Genomic DNA, 19,387 nt, shown 5'->3' on the forward strand with positions numbered 1-19,387 from the left:
AATTGCACAGTATTTCTACACTTGCACCATGGTCTCGTGCAATCTTCTCCTTCCTTAATTTCATGAGACAGTTGAGATCTTCACCTATCTGCACATAAAATCTCATTCTTACCAGCCACACTCGAGAAACGCAACTTGAAACTCTCCAACATGTCTTTCACAGCAAATCCTCGAGCACCCAAGCCTGAAGACGTCGGAATCGCCCAAGAACCAACAGGTGCAGTCGCTGCCGACTCCCTGGCAGCAGAGTCTCTGCATAACAAGGGTGCGTTCGCCGAGAACACGAACGCAGCAGTCCTGGGCGTGAAGGGCAATCAGTCCACTCTCAACAATGCCGATACCTCCGGAGCCACTGCTCTTCCTCCGGCTACTGACGGCTCCTACCGTGAAAAGAAAGATGCCCTAGGCCAAGGGGCAGATGTAAAAGGTGTCACGGGATTGAAGTACCCAGAGGGTGCGGGTAAGGCACAATTTGATGGCCACCATAGCGGCCAAGGTGCCTACTCCGGCGGCGGTTCAAGTGCATTCAACCAGACAGGAGCTGGAACCGGGCTTGGTGGTTCGACTGGTGGACCGGCAGGATCGAGTGATTTCGGCGCATCTACGATGTCGTCGTCCGCAGGCGGTCCTGATCAATCTCAAATCCGATCTGGCGACGCAGCAACCAAAGGTACTTCTGGCACCGGTGGTGGCGCTGGAAGTGGTTCAGGTAGTTCAGGTCCTGCAGCAAGCCAAGGGATTCGTCCTCACGTAGATGCTGCACCCGGCTACGTTACCAACGTCACCGGTCAGGCCATGTCCGACAGCACCTTCAAGCCGAAGGGTGCCAACCTTGAAGACGCCGACCAATCGGAGAGCATCCCAAAGACAAAGACCTTTACCGGTGCTATCGGCACAGTGAACGACCCCGGCAGGCTTGCGGAAAGAGAATTCGAGGGACGAAACGAGGATCCGGTGGGTGAGCTTGGCCAGGCTGGTACAGAGGGTGGCCGGTCGAGACAGAAAGGTGAGGAGAGCCAAGCTGGTGAGGCCGGACAGTATGGTGTCTTGCAAACCGAACGCGCATAAGGGTACACCATGAGGATTTAGTCCGGAAGAGATTATGGAAGTAGAGGTCTTGGGCGGGAGCAGCCTCCTCGCTGTCACATATTGTGTACTATTCTGCATGCTGGGGCATTCAGGACTGGGGTCTTTAGCTCGACTTTCTTCACATAGAAGGGTCAATGAGAAGTAATGACAAGCCTCAGGTTCAATGATGACGTACTCACAGCTAAGCAAAGTATATTTCAGAGCGCTTCCCTTGACCGTGCGACGGTTCTCAGCCGAAAGGAGATGGCCAGCAGCAACATCTGGTACCAAGGTCTTGATTTGCTAGGGCAAATAGCTGGTTGTCCAGGTACTCGATAAGTTTACTGACCTCACACGCATTCGGCAGATACAAGTGGATCTTGCCCTATGCTTGGCTAGTCCCGTTTCCTCTCGAATGCTGCGAGCCTTCAATGCTTGAAAGATCGTTGTCGATGGTCACGATGAACCCTGTAGTAAGGCGGTTGAGCTTGTCTCGTTGCCGCCCCGTATCGAACCAACCTCATCGTAAGTGACTCACTTGGCTCTTATTAGCAAGAGGCCCGCAAGATTGCTCTCAAAGAGAGTTCAGCCATCTCCCAGGCTCTAATATGCCTCGACATTCGCGCAGCCTCGTCCACATCCCCTTCACTGACCGACCAGACCCACGCTCACCAGTCACCATTCACTTCACTTTTTTTTTATCCCATATATTTTCTGAGTTTCGAAATTCTCCTGCAAATTCCTCTCGGGCTTGGATCAAACTAGCACCGGGCTAGAAGGCGTGTCAGAGACGAATTTGCACCAACACCCTGACTCCGACCGACTTCGACTTCGAGTTCAACTCCCAACAACAACAAATCCGACTGACGCCGATACCCGTCCGAATCCGTCCAGAGGCAGAAACATGAACAAGCATGACCCTCCTTTACCTACTTGACAAGCCAAAGTCAAATCGGCGGCCATCTCAGGATGTCTGCGAGTTGGGAGTAGCCTGGTACTGGTTCGAAACCGCCAGGTATAGCCCAATCAGAGAGTGGCAGTTGTTGTGAATGAAACTCTTACGATATACAACTTCCGTTCGGATGGAGGTTGTCGTAGAGTTTTTGTCGCTGGAGGTCCTGTTTCGCTCTCTTTGCCCTTGCTTGTGTACGAGATAGTTAGCGAGTATAGACTACTCGCTCTAAGTGTCATCGACTTATCCTGGACATCGTAAAAGCCAGACGACTCCTTTAGATATCTCTATCGCCGTCTCGGCGTTTTCAGACCTAAAGATTCATCATCCGTAACGGACACGTAAGAGCACAGCCATTTGCATGGGGTTGCCTCTTGAGCGCCGAGGCTCGTCAGATGACTGGATCAGAGATGGCGCATGGACTTGCGTCGCACCTGAGCCTCATTCACAGGCACCGTTGTACCGGGTAAGAAGAACAACCCAGGCCTGCAAGGGCGTGCGGGCCGAGGCGGACACGAACTGAACAGACACCGCTACGTGATCAAGATGGCACAGCAAGGTAGCGAGGATGAGAATGGAAGAAGCTCCGAAGCCAAAGTGGCAAGTGCTCAAGTGGTGAAGAGGCTCAGCTCGCGGCCAAGAGTCTTGCGAGCCGCGGAAGAATGGAATTTTCCGGCGCCGGCGATAATGGAATTGTCAGCGTTGAAGGCGAGTTGTCAGTGGCGGGGGAATTGCATGCGCAGCAGGAGTTACGGGTTACGAGTACTTCGCAAGTAGCCGGGCCTGCGGAAAGGCGACTGATCTTACGAGTACAGAGCACGAGTACTCGTACCGCTTCTCATCTCAGATCGAGGTTGGTTCGGGCTCTGGTTCTCGAATCCTCGACGACAAAGCCAACCATCGCTACGCATTTCGACTGCGCCTCGTTCTATCCACAAATTTCCCTCGCCTGGCCTCTCCGCATCTCGCTGGCCACCTTGGTACGAGGGAAACTACAAAGCAACCCTCTCCTTCGTCCCTACGTCCACTTCCTCTCCTCATCCTCATCTGCAGCCCTGTCGAACTGACACTCGGAAACCAAAACCGAACCGAATTGAACCCTCGCACCCTCGAGATCAGACGTATCCCATACACATCATGGCGGAGACACTACGACGGCTCCCCTCGCCGATTCAAACAGACAACCTATCTGCCACCTCTCCTCCCACATCGACGACCTCGTCCCCGCGATCGACCCCAGGCCTCTCAGCGAAACGGTCTCGCTCGCCCCTGTCCCTCGATCTCTCGTCCCTACCGCCTCTCTCCCAGCCCGCACCGCCCAGCAACACCCTCCTCATCACGCGGCTAGACGACCCCAAGATCTTTCACCCCGCCAGCCTGGCCACCATCCGCCAACACATCGCGTCGCTGGCGCCCCTCAACTCCTTCTCCCCACTCAAGTCCATGCACCGCATCATCTGCTCGTTCTACTCCACCGACGCGGCCATCGCGGTACGGCAAGAGTTCGACGGCCGAGCCGTGCTAGGCAACACGGTCGCGAAATGCTACTTCGGCGAGCCCACGCCTCTGGACCCCGAGAAGAAATACCTCGACCGCCCGGACGCGGGACGGCTGTTCTTCATCTCCCCGCCCCCGTCACCCCCCGTGGGTTGGGAGATGAGGACCGAAGACCCGCCGAACAAGGAAGTCCACGCCGAGGATCTGGCCAGCAAGCTCGCCAAGCTGAGCAGCAAGATCACGGCCTCCCCGACGGGCGCGGGCGACGAGTCCAGTGAAGACGAGGCCCAGATCCCATCCCGGACGCAGTACACGGCCTCGGATCTCGCGCAGAAGCTGAAATCGAACCATCGGCGGGCGTTGAGTGGCGTGTCGGCCGAGAACAACTCCCCCACCACTGCCGAGGCCGCGAGTCCCAAGAAACATCGCAGCAGGAGTTCGACTCTGATCTATGATCCCGTGGCCCATGGGGATAGTCCGGCGTTGCCGGCAGTGATGCTGGAGACCGAGGACGACTCCGAGGTGGAGTTGGAGGACGACAGCAAGAAGATATTCGAGCATACGGCACGGCCGCCAGTGGAGCTGATGGAGCATTGAATTGACCATCTCAGAAGCATTTTCATTGGGTATGCGGCGTTCTTGGGAAAACGACTGGACTGGACCGACTGGGGCGGGACGAGCAGAGCTCAACACAGAGACTGCATTATTATGCATGCACGCATTGGGATGAAGGCTGTCTTCTGAGACAGGCGGGCTGGGGCTAGATGGTCGGCATGGACAAAACCACCGGGCATATATACATACTGGCATGTGGCCATATCATAATGTGCATTGTACACTACCGCCCCGCCTGACGCGGCACGTCTCCTTGTATTTCTGTTCCTGTCGATTTGTTGTTCAGGTTGACTGACCTAGAGCCTTCTTCCGGCTGATGTTGGATTCGAATGACAGATGATGGTTTCTGATTGACATAACCTTGAAACCAATACTGGAACTGATGACTGATACCGCTTTTCACAAACGCCCGGACTGATGCTCGATGCTGTATAGACGAGAACGACGCATGAATGCAGATGATGCCCGCCCCGGAAAATTCAGACACTCCGCCATCAGGAGCAGTGCGAGCCTGACTCGCATCGCCAATCCTCTCATTCCGGCAGTCCCATCAAATGACGGTACCACTTCTTGTGCTGCTCAAAGAACACCATGGTGAAGATCGTCTGCGGGCCCAATCGAATGAAACTGGGGACCCAGCCGCGGAACATCCAGAGCCAGCCTTCGTTCCTGCCCGCTTCCCGCACGATCCCTAGGATGGACAGCTTACTGCTTGCGTGGCTCATGATCCTCGACTTGACCACGTCGACAGGAGAACAAATGGTGGTGGCCACGAAACCTGCCGCCAATGAAGCGGAGAAGTGCGTGGTCAACGTATCTGACATGTGGAGCGAGGAGAGGCAGAACGACTTGAAGATATCGTACGAGGCCAGTTGCGAGGCGTTCATCAGGAGCGCGCGCGAGGAGTTTGCGCCCACGCCGCGGAACAGCGACAACACGCCTTCTTCGCGGATCATGCGCACGAGGCCGTCTAGCGCGTGTCTGTAGTTTTTCTGGTGTTCGATGGCTTTGGAGGCGTCGGACTGCATGCGCACATTCAGCACGTCGCCAGGGTTTCCTGCGATTCCGCCCAGCAGGCCGGCAAAGGAGGACGTGGCTATCAGCGTGGTCATGGATTGTTTGGGTTTGGGGTTCGAGGGCGTGGGCTGCAAGGCGAAGCGGGACTTGAGATCTTCATAGACGCCAAAGCGCACGGTCGAGTAGGTCATTTGGCGGAGGAGGGCGGCCGAGAGACCTGCGTACAGGCCGGTGACGCCTTGGGCACGGAAAATATATGTGAACGTGGTCAAGGTCGTCTTTGGGGCATCGGGAGGGCGAGTCTGGAGGCGGACTTTGACTGAACAAGGCTGTTAGAATGCTGGGGGTTCATGGTAGAGTTTTCGAGGGCTGGTATACCCAAGTCCAGAGGATGAGTTACTACCGCGGCCATGGAGGCTGCACTGCCTCCAAACCAGAAGGGATAGCGTATTGAAGCTGGGTTCTTCCGCTCCTTGATAGTAGACCCGACATTGCGCTGTGGGCTCGCGACGGTAGAGGCAGGTTCGCCCATTGCTCCATTCCCAAAGCCAGAGGTTGCGTATCCAAGGCAAGGAAAGGGTGGGAGGGCAGAGACTATATGAGGCCTGCAACGAGTGTCCCTGCTTCTAGTACACAAGAACGACTGAAGCACATAAAGAGCGGCAGCGGCAGCTATGAGGCGGAAAGGATGTATGACAGAGACTGCATGGGCTTGATGAGCTGAGGCTTGCGATGACGGCAGATGGCAGATTCCGAGATTTCGCAAAGTTCGTTTCCGAGACGCAGTTCCAGGTGCGACATCGGCACCGACGCGCAGCCGAATCCTTCAAGCTTCATCCTCCCAGGTACCTGAAGCTTGAATGTCGTGAGTGTCATCGGGTAGTCGAGGCTGACGCTGCCGCAGTCCTTCCCCTTGCACCACTGAGAGCATCTCCTCGACCCTCCGATGCAGCTTGTCACCACGGGCGCCTTTGTGCGAGCTGCAAGAGCTGCGAAGGTCGCACTCGCCAGCCGCGCTACAGCTTCAGCTTCAAGATGGAAATCCTCCCAGGCACAAGCCCAAGCCCAAGCCCAAGCTGTACCCGACGAACAGCCGTTTCCTGAACAGTCCGTCGATGTCTCCAAGGAGGTTGATCCGGCGAAAACGGCTGCGACTTCCAGCAGCCATGCAAGACATTCCGAGTTCGAGCGAAGGCTGAAAGAGTCGAGGAAGGAGAACACAATCATCCATGACAATGGTCGGTCTGGTGCAAAGATCCTGGGCGCTCCCTACATCTTCGATGAAACATCCAACCTCTCCAGCTCCATCCTAGGCCTCGTCGGCCGCAACCTCTATGAGCAACCCGATCATCCCATTGCCATCACCCGAAAACTGATCGAGTCGTGCTTCGAAGAACCCACCTTCAATCACTTCGCCATGAACAACCCTGTCGTCACCGTCACGGACAACTTCGATACTCTCGGGTTTCCCAAGGACCATCCGGGCCGATCGAGGACCGATACATACTACGTTAACTCAACGCACCTCCTGCGGACGCATACCTCCGCCCACGAACACAATGCATTTCAGTGGCTGGCACATAACACCTCGAGCAAAGGCTACACTATCTGCGCCGACGTCTACCGGCGGGACAGCATTGACCGAAGCCATTTCCCTGTCTTCCACCAGATGGAAGGTGCCCGTGTCTGGGAACCGCAGGAGGATCGCGCCGCCGTCATCCAACGCGACTGCAACGACATGCCCAAAACCGACCTTCTTGTCGAAGACCAAGCCACTGATTTCTCCACCGACGCAAACCCCCTCCAACCTGAGCATAATCCCGAAGAAGTCCACCTCGTCGCCCGCCATCTCAAACGTAGCCTCGAACAAGTCATCCAACGCATTTTCCAAGCCTCGCAAGCCTCCTTGCCCTCTGCCGCCCGCTCGGATGCTCCAATGCAAGCCCGCTGGATCGAAGCCTACTTCCCCTTCACCTCCCCTTCCTTCGAACTCGAAGTCGACTGGAACGGCGAGTGGCTAGAACTTCTGGGTTGTGGTGTGACCAAACAGTCCATCCTCGAGAATGCAGGTCTGACAAACCACATCGGCTGGGCATGGGGAGTGGGCATTGAACGATTTGCCATGCTGCTATTTGGGATTCCCGATATCCGTCTCTTCTGGTCGACCGACCCGCGATTCCTGAAACAGTTTACTCGAGGCAAGATTACCAAGTTTGAACCGTTCAGCAAGTATCCCGCCTGTTACAAGGACATTGCGTTTTGGATCAACGCCACTCCATCTGGTTCGTCACTGGTCGGCCACCCGTCTGCCTCTGGTGTGGCGGCCGCAGCGGGCGGCGACGCCACCAAGGCCTCACCCACCGAGACGCAACCTGCAGCATTCCATGAAAACGACATCATGGAAGTCGTACGGGACGTGGCAGGCAGTCTCGTCGAGGACGTCAAACTGGTCGATGAATTCGTGCATCCCACAAGTGGAAGGAAAAGTCTCTGCTATCGAATCAACTACCGTAGTCTGGAGAGGACCTTGACGAACGACGAGGTAAACGGCTTGCACGACGAAGTTGGTCAACGAATGAAGGGCTTGTTCGGCGTGGAATTGCGATAAATACATTGTACAACCAAGGTAAGCTCTCGAATGAGACCGATACGTTATGTCTACAGGCTTGCCTCTCACTGTGCGTCGCCTATTATGAATGTCATGTATCACCCACTCTTACATACAAGTGCACCCGCTATGAGACTCCAGGAAGGCGACAGCTGACTTGTCAATCCAGGATAGATATCACTGCACGCAATGTGGGGAGCTGGACGTAGGAGCGGCCACCACCAGCCAACAATCTCCTTCCGAGGGTTTTCTGTCCGAGGGCGAGAACTGCTTACACATCTACTACTCATGTTGTATTATTTTAGCTTCAAGAGAAGAGGATTCGACTGTATACAATAGCATAGGCGCCAGATCGGGCAGCAGGGAGTCGCCAGCCTTGTACAACCAACAATGGACAAAGACATGGACAATGAATCATAGTGGACATCTCGTCTCCCATTACAAACGACGATCAGAGGACTCATTCTTGTCCCTGCAATGCTCTTATCTTATCTTCGCCCGTGATTCCCCCAACAGTAGACGGGACATGTTAGCCGTCATATATTCAAACTCGACGCCTCCTGATGCATCGCCATGCCTCCTCATCGAGTGGAGCAAAAGAACTTGCGCCTAGTGTGTAGGAGAGGGGGCGCTTCCCACGATCTGTCTATCCAGCCAGCCAGCCAGCCAGCCAGCCAGCCATGGCATGCGTGCTCGTCAAACAGGGCCATTGCATACCAAACATACAGCCCGTCAGCACGCCAACCCGCCAGTAGCTGCCACTAATGGGTGAAAGGTGACGGCAATAGTAGTGGTGTATTACAACTTTTGTACAGGTACACAGAGTGGACCAATCGATCGATCAATTGGACTCTGCGCTCGCGCGAAATCGCACTTTCCTTTTTTTTTCTAACAAAGGCATCGAAACCTCACGAGTTCTTCACGATCCCGACCTTTGCGGCCCGAACGACCCGTCCATTCAGCTTGTATCCCTTGCTCTGGGTGAAGAAGACGTCCCCGTCCTCTTTGCCCTCGACCTTGGTGAAGAAGGTGGCCTCGTCGGTGTTGGGGTCGAATTTCCGCCCGCCGTTCTCCATCGGGTCGAATCGCTCGAGGCCGTGCTTCTGCAGCGTATTGAGCAGGATCTCCTCGGTCATTTTCAACCCGGCGAAGAGATTCTGGAGATCCTTGTTGGGTTCGGCTTCGGCTGTGCCCGCGCTGGGAGCCGCGGCGGTTGAGTCTGCGGACGATTGTCCCTTTCCGAGCGCAGAGGGCGGGACCGAGGAGAGGGCACGGTCGAGGTTATCTATCGAGTCGAGCAGGTCGGTCGCGAAGCGCTGGATGGCGAATTGTCGGGCTGATTCCATGTCTCGTCGCGTGCGGTCCTGGAGGTTACGGTAGTCGGCTACGCTGCGGAGGTATTTGTCCTAGACGGTGGGTCCGAGATGTGAGTACCGTGGTTTGACAATGTGTGGTTGATTGGTGGCTTGCATTGGGGGGGAGCTTGCGAGGCAAAGGGGAAGAAAAAAGTATACCTTTAGATCTATCACTTCTCGTTTAGTCTTCTCCAGCTCTTCCTTTAATGCGTCTTCAGGCTTGGGATCCGTAGGCTTCGACTCTTCTGTCGACGGCGGCGCCGAAGCGGCAGAGGCCTTCGATTTGTCCGGTTCCGAGGACTGCCATCTTCGCTGCTGGAGCCGTGACGGTAGAGATGTAGATGCGTATGTGGAGGCTCGAGGAGAAAGGAAGATCGCCGACGAGAATGGCGACCGCTGGTGGTGTGCTTGTGCCAGCTCACTGAGGGATTTGGAGAGTGAGCGCGACTGGCGCAGAACTTGTCTCCGGAACATTTTGTATGCACGGCACGCTGGGAGAGAGATGGAAAGCCGAGTTTGAAGGACTGCACAGTCCGAGGTGGGCAGAAGGGGCGATGGCGAGGTCTTGAACTTGAACAAAAAGGTTGTTGGTGATGTATTCGAGCACACGACTGGAAGCTCCGATGCAATTCCGTCCGTCCCATGATTTTTTTTCCGCCGCCAGTGTTCCATGGTGGTCAGCTGCTCTTCCGTAGAAGGCTACGGTGGCACATATATCTGACGCGTGCAAGGGTTGGGAGCGAGAGAAGGACTGCCCATGGCGATCGGGACACACAATTTGAGCTACAAGCTACTGTAGGATTTGAGGGTGAGTTGTCATGCGATGAACAGTCTCGACAGCTTGACCTCTGATAGCATGCCATGTCAGACGTTTAACGACCAGCGACATGACATGATATGGCGTGTGTATGTCTACAAGACCCCTCGGCACCACTGAACGGTTGCTATTCAGACAACCAGTATGAGGAGCTCCCAGTGCAGAGACAAACAGCCAGCAGGCACATGCACACCAGGGGCGCACTTCAATCACCAGTGTACTTCCCACAGCTCATTGTTGATGAATACGTGCTTTCGCGCCCCTGGTAGTCTCACGACTTCAGGCACAAGACTTCTCCTGGCCGTCTATGTTATCGCTGTAGTCCCGACGGTCACCATCTGAATAGACCCCGAAGCCGACTAAAGAGGCGTGAAGGTTGAACATTGCCTGCCCCACTACTCCCACTGAAGCGCAACCTATGACCATCCGTCTGATTGCACACGGCCATTGGCCCAGCAGAGTCATTAGCACTGGCAGGGCAGCCAGGTTTGTACCCTGTCTCAGCCGCCTCGGATCTTGGCAGGACAGCCGCTTTGATGTTGTTGGCGAAAATGACAGGAACTTTAAAGACTGAAAGAGGTCGAGACATCCCGGCGCCGCTGCTCGTTTGGTTCTGCTGCGATTTGATGGTTGCCGGATTCGCCCCTATGAATTTGAGCTTGGGAGCGGATCTTGAAGTTGGGGTCTTGGATGGAATGATGGCGGGCCGGATCTGCCGGGCAAAGCCAACGGGGGCCACAGACACATCCGGAAGGCTCGAGGGTTGAGGCATCGGTGCTCCCCAACTCATGGCATTCTGCGCGAACGTGGCCTTTGCACTGGTTAGATTCAGCTTTGGCGCTGGGTCTGCAACAGCGACTCCGCCATGTCCTTCGCCGCCTCCACCACCCTCGTTCTTGCCCTCCACTTTGGGGGCGTCAGGCTCATAGGTAGCTGCAAGATCGGCCGCTGTGCTGTTGTCTGCAGTATACCAGGAGCTGGATCTCGCAAGCCGGGCTAGGAAACCGAAGATCCGTGATGGTCTGGGCGTACTCTCGACGCCGGTATTGGACCATGCCTGTGCAGGGATGGGAGTGGATAAGCCGGTACAGGCTGCTCCATTTGCGCAGCATGCACCAGCCCCTTGTGAGTCGACAGTACAATAAGTGCCGCCCGGGCAACAGTTCCACAGTCCGTCACAAAAAGCCATGCCTCCCTGGCACAGACCGCCTTGCTTGATTAGGGTTGGTATGGGAGACTGGAAACCCTCCAGGGCGGTCACTGTCATGTTCGCAAGGAGGGGCTGCACCGCCGTTATCGACCGAATCATAGCAGGATCGGGTGACGGCATGGGAAAAGAGGTGATCGTTATACGATTGATAGGAGGGCTGTAACCGACGTCCCCATGCTCGGTGCCGCGAGCAGGGGCTGCAATTCCTAAAGCGACGAGACAGTAAAGAGATTTCATCTTGGACGTCTGATCGTAGCAAGAGTTGGTTGTATGATGATATTGATCTTTGGAGACAAGGATGACGAGAGAAATCAAAAGACCAGCGAGGAAAGAAGCAATTTGTATCTGGGAAGAGTTCACCACAACCATACGTTCTCGCTGTGCGTTTGGTTGCTTCACTGGGAAGCAGACGCCCCTTGGTCACGATGTGTTGTCGGTGTTTGTCGTCTACCATGGTTGTTTAGGAGGCAACCATGACCAAGTGAATTGGGCATTCAATCTGTAGCGCAGTAAGCAGTGGTGAGCAGGCTGTGATATACGGTGAGATGGTGATGTTGACATCCTCGGCAGAAACATATGCATCTCATCATGTTAGGGTAGAGCTGCGAACCTACAGCTTCACACATACAGATTTGTCTGCGACTGCCGCGCATCGTCAACTTCAGGACAAGAGTTCTTCTCAGCCACCACACAGCTGATTATTAGCCTGGGATGAAGCTGCCGATCGTAACGATCCAGGATTTTGGCCGTGCGTAGTGAGCGATACGCTAATTTCCCGGTCACTTCTCCTGCCCTGAGTCGAGGTCCCTAGAGTCGATCGCGACACCTGCATTGCTTGTCATGGTGACAATTAGTCTAGGGGTGACTAGACGTGAGCATCTGTTTAGAGACAGCGTCAGCAAGTGTTCGATCTCGGTTTGAGCTCCACGAGCATCCAAGTCGCTGCACCTCCACTGATGGGACCGTTACCTTCACTAACAACGCGTTACTTGGTTTTACTGCTTTGCGAACCATCAAGTCGGGTTCTCTTATACGAGCGCAACCTCGAGGGATATCCGTGGTGGATGGAAGCAGGAAATCTCGAGGATATGAAGATGTGGTATTGACAGCGAACGCGACGTGCATCAACAGTGGCTAGTTTCGTTTTGTTGATAGAGGACAAGGAGCGTTGACAAGCCTGGGTGTAGGCGTGCGCTCTTCAAATAGAGCGCTGTCGTGTTGTAGCGCTCGCTGCTTCCTCGACGGTCCCGACGCCCCTTTTGGTCCAGTCATGTCACTGGTGTCACATTTCAATCTGGTCAGAAAAGTACCAAAGCACTGTTTTCGAGCAACTTTGGCCCTGTGGCTGCGATAAGCTCTGCAGCGATGCCCTTGATTGAGCCTGGGTCGTCAATTTTCCACTCTTCCCAGCCTCGGAGGTCCTACAAGGTGGTCAGCAACTTGCGTACAGACACATTCGGCGAGAGGGCCTTGTACCTCTAGCTCGATTAAAGCATTCCGTACAACCAGACGCCAGTGGTCTAGATCGAGTTGCTCAACCTCATCTCTGGTCAACACGCCAGGTACTGCGTAATCAAACAGGGATCCTTCGGGTATTTCGGCATCTTCCTCGTCACTGGCTGCTTCGTCAAATTCTAGATCCTGTTCGTCGTCGAACTTTTGTCCTATCTCTTTTGTGGTGTTCCGGCCATCGGGAGTACTGGTTTTCGCTTTGTCGGATTCGTGGGGTTCCTGGCTCTCCGCCGCTTCCGACCCCGATTTTCGATCGTGAGCAGGGGAGACATACTTTCGCTTGTCGAGCTTCTGGCGGTAGTTGTCGTCGAAAAGATTCCATTCGAAGGTCTCTGGGTCTTGGAATCTGTTAGTACCTGCCTGTGCCGAGTTGAGAATCCATACCTAGCATGTACGTCGGCGTGAATCTGGCCTTGTATCTCATTTTGATGCAAGAGTGGATGTAGTACCCTTCCTGTGGTGAGCAGAGCCTGGTAAGCGCGGATCGCAACCACGTACCCATGTAGTAATACTCATAGCCAGCCTCCAATGCTAGTGCTGTCTCACGAAGCGCACTCACCTTGCCAAGGTCCCAGTGCTGATACTCGGGATCATAGCTAGAATATCAACAGGTGTTGCTCGTGGATGTTGCAATAACTTACAACAGGTAGACTGAGCTGACAGCGTGGGGGAGAAGGTCGAGGACTCCGACTGCCACGAGCTTGCCATCGACGCGGTAGCATTGGTGGTAAGACCCCAGCTTGAGGGTTTTACCACCTATCTTGAGTATCTTCCGGTCAATGCCGGTGCAGAGAAATCGCTTGAAGGCAGCTTCCTTCCAGCGTGAGGCAGGATCCTTGTGGACTTCCAATTGGTATTTCAGGAAAACCTCGTACCTAACGGGCGTGAGCAATGGCAAGGCATCCACAAGCTGCAGCTCACTTTTCCTTGGTGAAACTGTCGCCTTCGAGGTTGACCTCGAATTTATGAGCAGGCTCGATTGGATTGCCTGTCCTTTTGTCCTTGGGACGACTGATCTTATCGTACTCAGCTTTGTGGACGGCGAGGGAGAGATCAAAGCAACCACGCAGACGGCTTTTTTCCCTGCAGAAGTCAGCGGAAGCCAAAGCGAGGAAAGGAGCCCCGACTTGCTCTCGAGTCTGCGGACATAGGGTAGCAGCTTTGCGCTTGTACTCTGGCCCGAGCACAAAGTCGTTCCAACGGTTGATCGCCTGTCGCTGGTCTTTTTTGGGCTTGAACTCCGACGCCTTGAGCCTGCCATCGTCAGCGCGGATCCACTATATTGTTTCTGATGGAATTAGCACACCGGATTGTGTAGTGGGGACAGCATGAACGCAGGAGGTCAGGTTTGTAATATAATGAGCCTGATCGTCTCCACCCCCTGTCCACTAGATACTGATAGTGGTCGACCCGCATGTTGTCACACGACATGTAATACGACGAGCCTGAAATGAGGGTAAGTCTTCCGCAGAAGAAAACACGCCAGGGTGCTGTGGCGAAGATGAGGAGAGCTTGGGGAGGATCAGAACAACTTACTGCCTGTCTCATTCTTGCAGTATCCGCATGAGTTCTTCCTCTGGTAGCCTGTGGTGATGCAAAGGAAGTCAATGACCGCGCCGCCGTATGATGCCAGCCTTGCTGCTAGATGGATATGGCCACATGGTCCAAATCAAGCGGGCCGGGCCAGGCCATGCCTCGATGGTCGATACCTTAGGGCATACTAGGGTACGTCAGATGCGACTTACCGAGAGGCTTCAGAAGTGAGATTTCGTTTGTCATGATAAATCCGTGGGGAGCTTTCAGAAATGAGGCTAGTTCCCTGCTGGATCAGAAAAGGGAATATGTCGAGGCCTTGTCATACGAGCATCGTCCTGGACAGTCGAATCTCCAGCGACGTGAAAAATAGGGACTCTGCTTGCGAGACGTGATGTCAGCTAATCAGACCCGCAGGCACCTCGGGCAGACAACAGAAAGCTCTGCTTGACCGTGTGCCGCAGAGATACACCAGTTTTGACCGCGAGCAGCCGCCGGTGAATTCGCGGTGAGGTTCCAGGCCACAGTCTCGGTGGGCTCGCCCGCGGGATATGCAGATCGACGGCTTCAAGGCAGCCAATATGAGACAGCTATGGTAGTATTGAGCATCAAGAACATCGATCCTGGCCGAGTCTCAAGGTCGTTCCCAGGAAAACCCCCACTTACAGCTGGTTCTCGGGCGCTCGCGTGAGCAGTCTGATGGAGGGGCGCTCTTAGCTCGAAACGACTCGATGTGCCCGGTAAGAGCGGTGTTTAAGGGTGCGCAGGCCCGAGGGAACCGTATCTGGAGGTGAAGGCAAGCAAAAAGTGCGGTTAGGGGAGCAGGAGACTGGGGTCCTGGAGGAAACTTTAGACCAGTATAAACGTGAAGATGGGCACGTGCGCGGTGTTCGTGTGCTCTGGCGGGCAGAAAGGACAGACGACGATAGGAACAAGTCGAGGCACCACTGCAGCAGCCCGCAGCGAACCACATGTGCTGGAGCCTGTCAATTGCGTCGGTCACAAGCTGCGCCGGCACAGGAGCAGCGGTGATGCTCAAATAACAGCAAAGTCATCAGATATCCCACTCCCAAAGGAGAAAGCCAGTCGCTCATGGCGGTATGAGGGCTGGTTTGAGCATGAACATCCCTCGTCGCCCTGCACGCCATGTAACTTATCGTGCGGCCGTTGGCTGGAGTGTGGAAACGCCGTGCATTTCGCTTCGCCGCTCGTACTCCCCCATCGTGTCCACTTTCCATATGCACTTCCGAACGAGGGACTGCCAAAAAAACTAAACCCGCTACATAACCATGGCTGTTCCCGACTTTACACTGCTCTGCACGTCGACTCCCTTCCCTCAGCCCCGTGCCACACGGGACTGAAGGTATCTTCTATTTGCGCTCTTTCGCAAAACCATTCCACTCGTCACCATGGGCCCTCTTTGATCCCCCGTCTGCTCTGTCCTGAGACTGCCCGACCTCGTCCGCCCTCACCGGAGCAGCTCGACAGTGCTCCCACGTGCTCTTCACCGTCTCTTTCTCCGTTCGCTGTCTGCCTTCTCCCTAGCCGGAATCTCCGAGCAGTACCAACCGTCCTCTCTTTGCTTCCCGACCCTGGGTGTTTTCTGGGCGTAGCCTGCCGCCATGGCCAAACAGGAGATGTCGATGACTTCTCGCACCGGCAACGGCAACCAGCGTGAGTTGACTTCTACTCCCTAAATTATCTGACTGAAGCTAATGGCCGTGCAGGCTATGGGTCAAAAGGCGAGCGACTGGTGGCCGGCATGGTTCCCTTGTCAAGCGACAAGACTCGCGTTCTACTTATTCAGTCCTCTCGCCGCAACGGCTGGGTTCTGCCCAAAGGTGGCTGGGAGCTAGACGAGGCATCCGCTGCAGTTGCCGCTGTGCGAGAGGCCTGGGAAGAAGCTGGAATCATCTGTAAGGTCGACAAGGACCTCGGCCACATCGCCGACACACGACCTACCAGCGCCGTCACCAAGAATGCCCCCAAAGCTAGCTATCATTTTTTCGAGGCGACCGTGACCGAGGAGAAGGAGAATTGGCCAGAGAAAAACAAGAGATCACGACAGTGGTATAGCCATGCACAGGCGATCCAGCTTCTGAACGGACGACCCGAGTTGCTGGAGGCGTTGAAGAGAAGTTCCCTCAAGAAGTGAGAGATGTGCATAAGGAGGAGCTAAAGCATGTCATCGCCGCCGCGACGCCCTAGAATCATGGGCGAGTCCTGACCCCTAGACGACACCTGCTGTTAGATCATCTGAGTCTCGACACACTTGGGTCCACCTGCGTCGTCTCGGACGCTGTGTGCTGGTGGTCACCTCATCTTCCTCGACGGTTGATACTCTTGGGAAGACGGGACATAATGCCCAACGCCAGAGCGTCAAAGACTAGCCTGAGAGCCATGGCTCAAGCATCAGTAGAACAAATCAACGCTCGCATGAGCAAATGCATCCATGCTGTGAGGCAAGTGTCGCCGGAGCGATGCCCACCGTGATGTGTTGTCAAGCTCAGGAGCGAATATCAGATTTGCCCTCCCGAGCCCACTTCTATAGTCAACTAAGACCGTGAGCCAATTGCAATTTTAGCTAGAGGCACGATACGAGATGTCTGGCTATCTGGGAGTAACCAATCTTTGTGTCAGTGGCTGCTCCTGCGAATGGCCACAGACGCAGCGGGAACCAAGAGCTACCGTGTAGTCAAGAGAACCGATAGCATTAGAACTGCTGGCCGTGATGGAGGTGTGAGTTAGCTGCATGGAGTCTCCCGGATCTATGTACAATGCTCCGCCGTCTTGTGACACTCCGTTTGCTTCCACCTCATGACAACCTGTCTTCTTCGCTCCTATCCGACGGCATGTGTCTCTTGTACCGTCTAGTGTTCCAAATCGACTGGGAAATTTCCCGCTTCACGCTGATCGTCCCATCGGGCAACCCAAGAACTAGGGCACAGTGATCGGTATGCCAGGTAGAACTGAGCCATGTTAGCACGGCGTATGATCTCCTCCAAGCTCTCAAAAAGATGTCTGTACCTGTCTGCAAGGCTTGAAGTCCTCTCCCTTTGCCAGGATGCATTTGTGGTAGTCGACGTAGTTTTGCCAGCAATGCTTTGTTCTGCAACCACCTTGTTAGACTCAAACAGGCTCCGGCGTCTCTGGAAAGGCACGCACTGGTTCTGATTGGGAAAGCGAGCGTCGTATCCAGCTACAACAACATCAGCATCCACTCTTCACGCATGTCTCAGCTAGAGTTCTCTCGTACCCGTAACGAACTTGAAGGGCTTGGTGACGTTTCCGCCGAGTTCTTCAGCGTCAGGAACCTCGATGTCAGGCATGGTGAAGGTGCTGAGACACTCTTCGCGGCGGGAGTGCGAGCGGCGGATATAGGAAGGAGCTGGTTTGAAGAGAGAGGTCAAGCTGCACGATTTGATGTTGTCACCTGAGGATTGCTGCCGTGAGGTTCAAAGTCGGAGGTTGCAGGCTAAGCCGCGAAGCAGTTAGCAGCACTCTGATTGGCCGGTGCGCCGCGGAGAGGGAGAGCTCGCACCCACTGGCAGCAAGCAACTGCGGAACTCCAGCTTCATGTCACATCATCCTGTGCAGTTGTATCTGATTTCTCCCTCGCTCTCCACTCTGTCCGCTGCGCATCGAGCATGATGAACACAGCAAGGCTCTTGAGGCTCCAGCCTCTTCGGTCGGCTGCTTTCAAGCAAGCTGCCTTCCGCCAGTCCGCCCAGAAACAAACCGCCAGACCATTCCACAACAGCCGGACACTGTTCAGATCAAAGGCGAGCACAAACACACGGTTCCAAAGCTGTTGTGTGAGAAGCTAACATTTGCTATAGGAAGACGATCAGAGTGGTAAGAACCGTCGACCGGAATTGTCCTTCGATCTCGCTGTTGACCAAGGTTCCCGTGTACAGCCCACACCATCACCCAGAGAATCCGCCAGCTCAAGAAAGTACCCCCGGAACTGCTCCCGCTCGGCGTGGTCATTGCGTACGTAAACCCCGTACCCAAATATGGAAGAAGCACTTGCTCATACACTCGACTTGCTAGATTCGCCCTGTTCGCCGCCGTATTTGCCATGGGTAGGAAGTTGTGGACCGACAAGACCCTTCGTTTGCAGAGATCGGCTCAGAAACATGAGTAAATCGTCGTCGGTTCAACACGAGCTATGGTCAACTGAGTCTGCGGAGGAATTCAGAATCAAAGCGGGTCCTGAACACCCAAATTGCCGAGCATCGAGTTACATCAACGCAATGCGAGGACGTGTATATAACCAGGCAGTTTAGTCGGAATGGAGTTGCCGTCTTGTCTGACTCAAGACTATGCGTTTCCTTCGGCCTCGTCCTATTCAGCTCCACCATCGCAGGAGCAGCGTTGTCGCTTTCCCATCCACAAATTCGTGGAAATCCTTCAGTATCCACACACAGTTTGCTCAGGCGGCTCAGCAGCTCTGTCGTTTACTCGGTCGACGCTCCCTAGATACTTGAAGCGCCTAAGTCCCCCTCCGAACTCGCCGCTGGGACGTGCTCCACTGTCGTTCATCATGGGACTCGGTCGTTTCACGCGAGGTGGTTTGTAGTTGAGCTACTGTTTCTGGCAGTGGAGGACCACGCACAAACATTGTCGTGGCTTTAGCGTGAATCCTCCGGACCTGGCTCACTCTGGCTTTGGTCCTGCAACATCAAGACCCTCCAAGCCATCCATGGGATCTGCAGGCCGCTCATTCCTTGATTGCTCGACGGCAGCTTTGTCCTCACTTGCAGCACCATACTTTGCCAGATAACCTTCCTGAGTGACGACGTTAGTGCAGCCCCGCCAGCGCCAGAAAAGGAGCCACTCGCCTGTTCCCAGATAGCTGTCGTACTTCCCAGCCCAGGCTCGCCCGTCTCCTTGCGATCAGGCTTTGCCATGGCAACCTTGATCACGCGTCCATAGAGTTCACTTTGGTCCATGTTGTTGATGGCTTCGGCCGCATCGGCGGCATCCTCAAACTCGACGTATCCGAAGCCGCGGTGCAGTTCCGTCGAAGACGGTGCTTCGGGCTTCGGTAGCGTGATGTCTGTGATGTCGCCGAACGGAATAAATGCTTCGGACAGGGTTGCGGCGGTGACCAGGGTGGTGTCGAGCCCGCCCACATAGACGGTACTGTTTGGACGGGTCGAAGCCTCGGCCATGATTGACGTCTGAGTACTCCGGATCT

At 54.9% G+C, this 19,387-nt stretch overlaps 11 protein-coding genes across 11 annotated transcripts; 5 read left to right on the plus strand and 6 right to left on the minus strand.

Moving 5' to 3' along the window:
- Window positions 1-150: 150 nt before the first annotated feature.
- On the plus strand, window positions 151-1,068 carry G647_09448 (uncharacterized protein; the record flags this gene model as incomplete). The annotated part of the gene is made up of 1 exon (XM_008733751.1): window positions 151-1,068. The coding sequence occupies one exon, from the start codon at window positions 151-153 to the stop codon at window positions 1,066-1,068; it is 918 nt and encodes a 305-aa protein (XP_008731973.1).
- Window positions 1,069-3,157: 2,089 nt separating this feature from the next.
- Window positions 3,158-4,114, plus strand: G647_09449 (uncharacterized protein; the record flags this gene model as incomplete). The annotated part of the gene is made up of 1 exon (XM_008733752.1): window positions 3,158-4,114. The coding sequence occupies one exon, from the start codon at window positions 3,158-3,160 to the stop codon at window positions 4,112-4,114; it is 957 nt and encodes a 318-aa protein (XP_008731974.1).
- Window positions 4,115-4,665: 551 nt separating this feature from the next.
- G647_09450 (uncharacterized protein) lies at window positions 4,666-5,681 on the minus strand (the record flags this gene model as incomplete). Its single annotated transcript, XM_008733753.1, has 2 exons — window positions 4,666-5,468; window positions 5,528-5,681. The coding sequence occupies 2 exons, from the start codon at window positions 5,679-5,681 to the stop codon at window positions 4,666-4,668; spliced, it is 957 nt and encodes a 318-aa protein (XP_008731975.1).
- Window positions 5,682-6,095: 414 nt separating this feature from the next.
- On the plus strand, window positions 6,096-7,757 carry G647_09451 (phenylalanine-tRNA ligase; the record flags this gene model as incomplete). The annotated part of the gene is made up of 1 exon (XM_008733754.1): window positions 6,096-7,757. One exon carries the CDS (start codon window positions 6,096-6,098, stop codon window positions 7,755-7,757), a length of 1,662 nt encoding a protein of 553 aa, XP_008731976.1.
- A 908-nt stretch (window positions 7,758-8,665) lies between these two features.
- G647_09452 (uncharacterized protein) lies at window positions 8,666-9,586 on the minus strand (the record flags this gene model as incomplete). Its single annotated transcript, XM_008733755.1, has 2 exons — window positions 8,666-9,163; window positions 9,272-9,586. The coding sequence occupies 2 exons, from the start codon at window positions 9,584-9,586 to the stop codon at window positions 8,666-8,668; spliced, it is 813 nt and encodes a 270-aa protein (XP_008731977.1).
- A 674-nt stretch (window positions 9,587-10,260) lies between these two features.
- On the minus strand, window positions 10,261-11,376 carry G647_09453 (uncharacterized protein; the record flags this gene model as incomplete). The annotated part of the gene is made up of 1 exon (XM_008733756.1): window positions 10,261-11,376. The coding sequence occupies one exon, from the start codon at window positions 11,374-11,376 to the stop codon at window positions 10,261-10,263; it is 1,116 nt and encodes a 371-aa protein (XP_008731978.1).
- Window positions 11,377-12,437: 1,061 nt separating this feature from the next.
- G647_09454 (uncharacterized protein) lies at window positions 12,438-14,067 on the minus strand (the record flags this gene model as incomplete). Its single annotated transcript, XM_008733757.1, has 8 exons — window positions 12,438-12,560; window positions 12,616-12,761; window positions 12,840-12,989; window positions 13,036-13,101; window positions 13,150-13,247; window positions 13,293-13,526; window positions 13,573-13,905; window positions 13,958-14,067. The coding sequence occupies 8 exons, from the start codon at window positions 14,065-14,067 to the stop codon at window positions 12,438-12,440; spliced, it is 1,260 nt and encodes a 419-aa protein (XP_008731979.1).
- Window positions 14,068-15,806: 1,739 nt separating this feature from the next.
- G647_09455 (uncharacterized protein) lies at window positions 15,807-16,339 on the plus strand (the record flags this gene model as incomplete). Its single annotated transcript, XM_008733758.1, has 2 exons — window positions 15,807-15,858; window positions 15,912-16,339. 2 exons carry the CDS (start codon window positions 15,807-15,809, stop codon window positions 16,337-16,339), a joined length of 480 nt encoding a protein of 159 aa, XP_008731980.1.
- Window positions 16,340-17,054: 715 nt separating this feature from the next.
- On the minus strand, window positions 17,055-17,513 carry G647_09456 (uncharacterized protein; the record flags this gene model as incomplete). Its single annotated transcript, XM_008733759.1, has 4 exons — window positions 17,055-17,153; window positions 17,212-17,293; window positions 17,350-17,383; window positions 17,441-17,513. The coding sequence occupies 4 exons, from the start codon at window positions 17,511-17,513 to the stop codon at window positions 17,055-17,057; spliced, it is 288 nt and encodes a 95-aa protein (XP_008731981.1).
- Window positions 17,514-17,834: 321 nt separating this feature from the next.
- Window positions 17,835-18,331, plus strand: G647_09457 (uncharacterized protein; the record flags this gene model as incomplete). Its single annotated transcript, XM_008733760.1, has 3 exons — window positions 17,835-17,983; window positions 18,088-18,177; window positions 18,238-18,331. The coding sequence occupies 3 exons, from the start codon at window positions 17,835-17,837 to the stop codon at window positions 18,329-18,331; spliced, it is 333 nt and encodes a 110-aa protein (XP_008731982.1).
- A 512-nt stretch (window positions 18,332-18,843) lies between these two features.
- Window positions 18,844-19,361, minus strand: G647_09458 (uncharacterized protein; the record flags this gene model as incomplete). Its single annotated transcript, XM_008733761.1, has 2 exons — window positions 18,844-18,971; window positions 19,025-19,361. 2 exons carry the CDS (start codon window positions 19,359-19,361, stop codon window positions 18,844-18,846), a joined length of 465 nt encoding a protein of 154 aa, XP_008731983.1.
- Between the last annotated feature and the right edge of the window lie 26 nt (window positions 19,362-19,387).

Source organism: Cladophialophora carrionii (assembly GCF_000365165.1).
Source record: "Cladophialophora carrionii CBS 160.54 unplaced genomic scaffold supercont1.9, whole genome shotgun sequence".
Classification (NCBI taxonomy): Eukaryota; Fungi; Ascomycota; class Eurotiomycetes; order Chaetothyriales; family Herpotrichiellaceae; genus Cladophialophora; species Cladophialophora carrionii.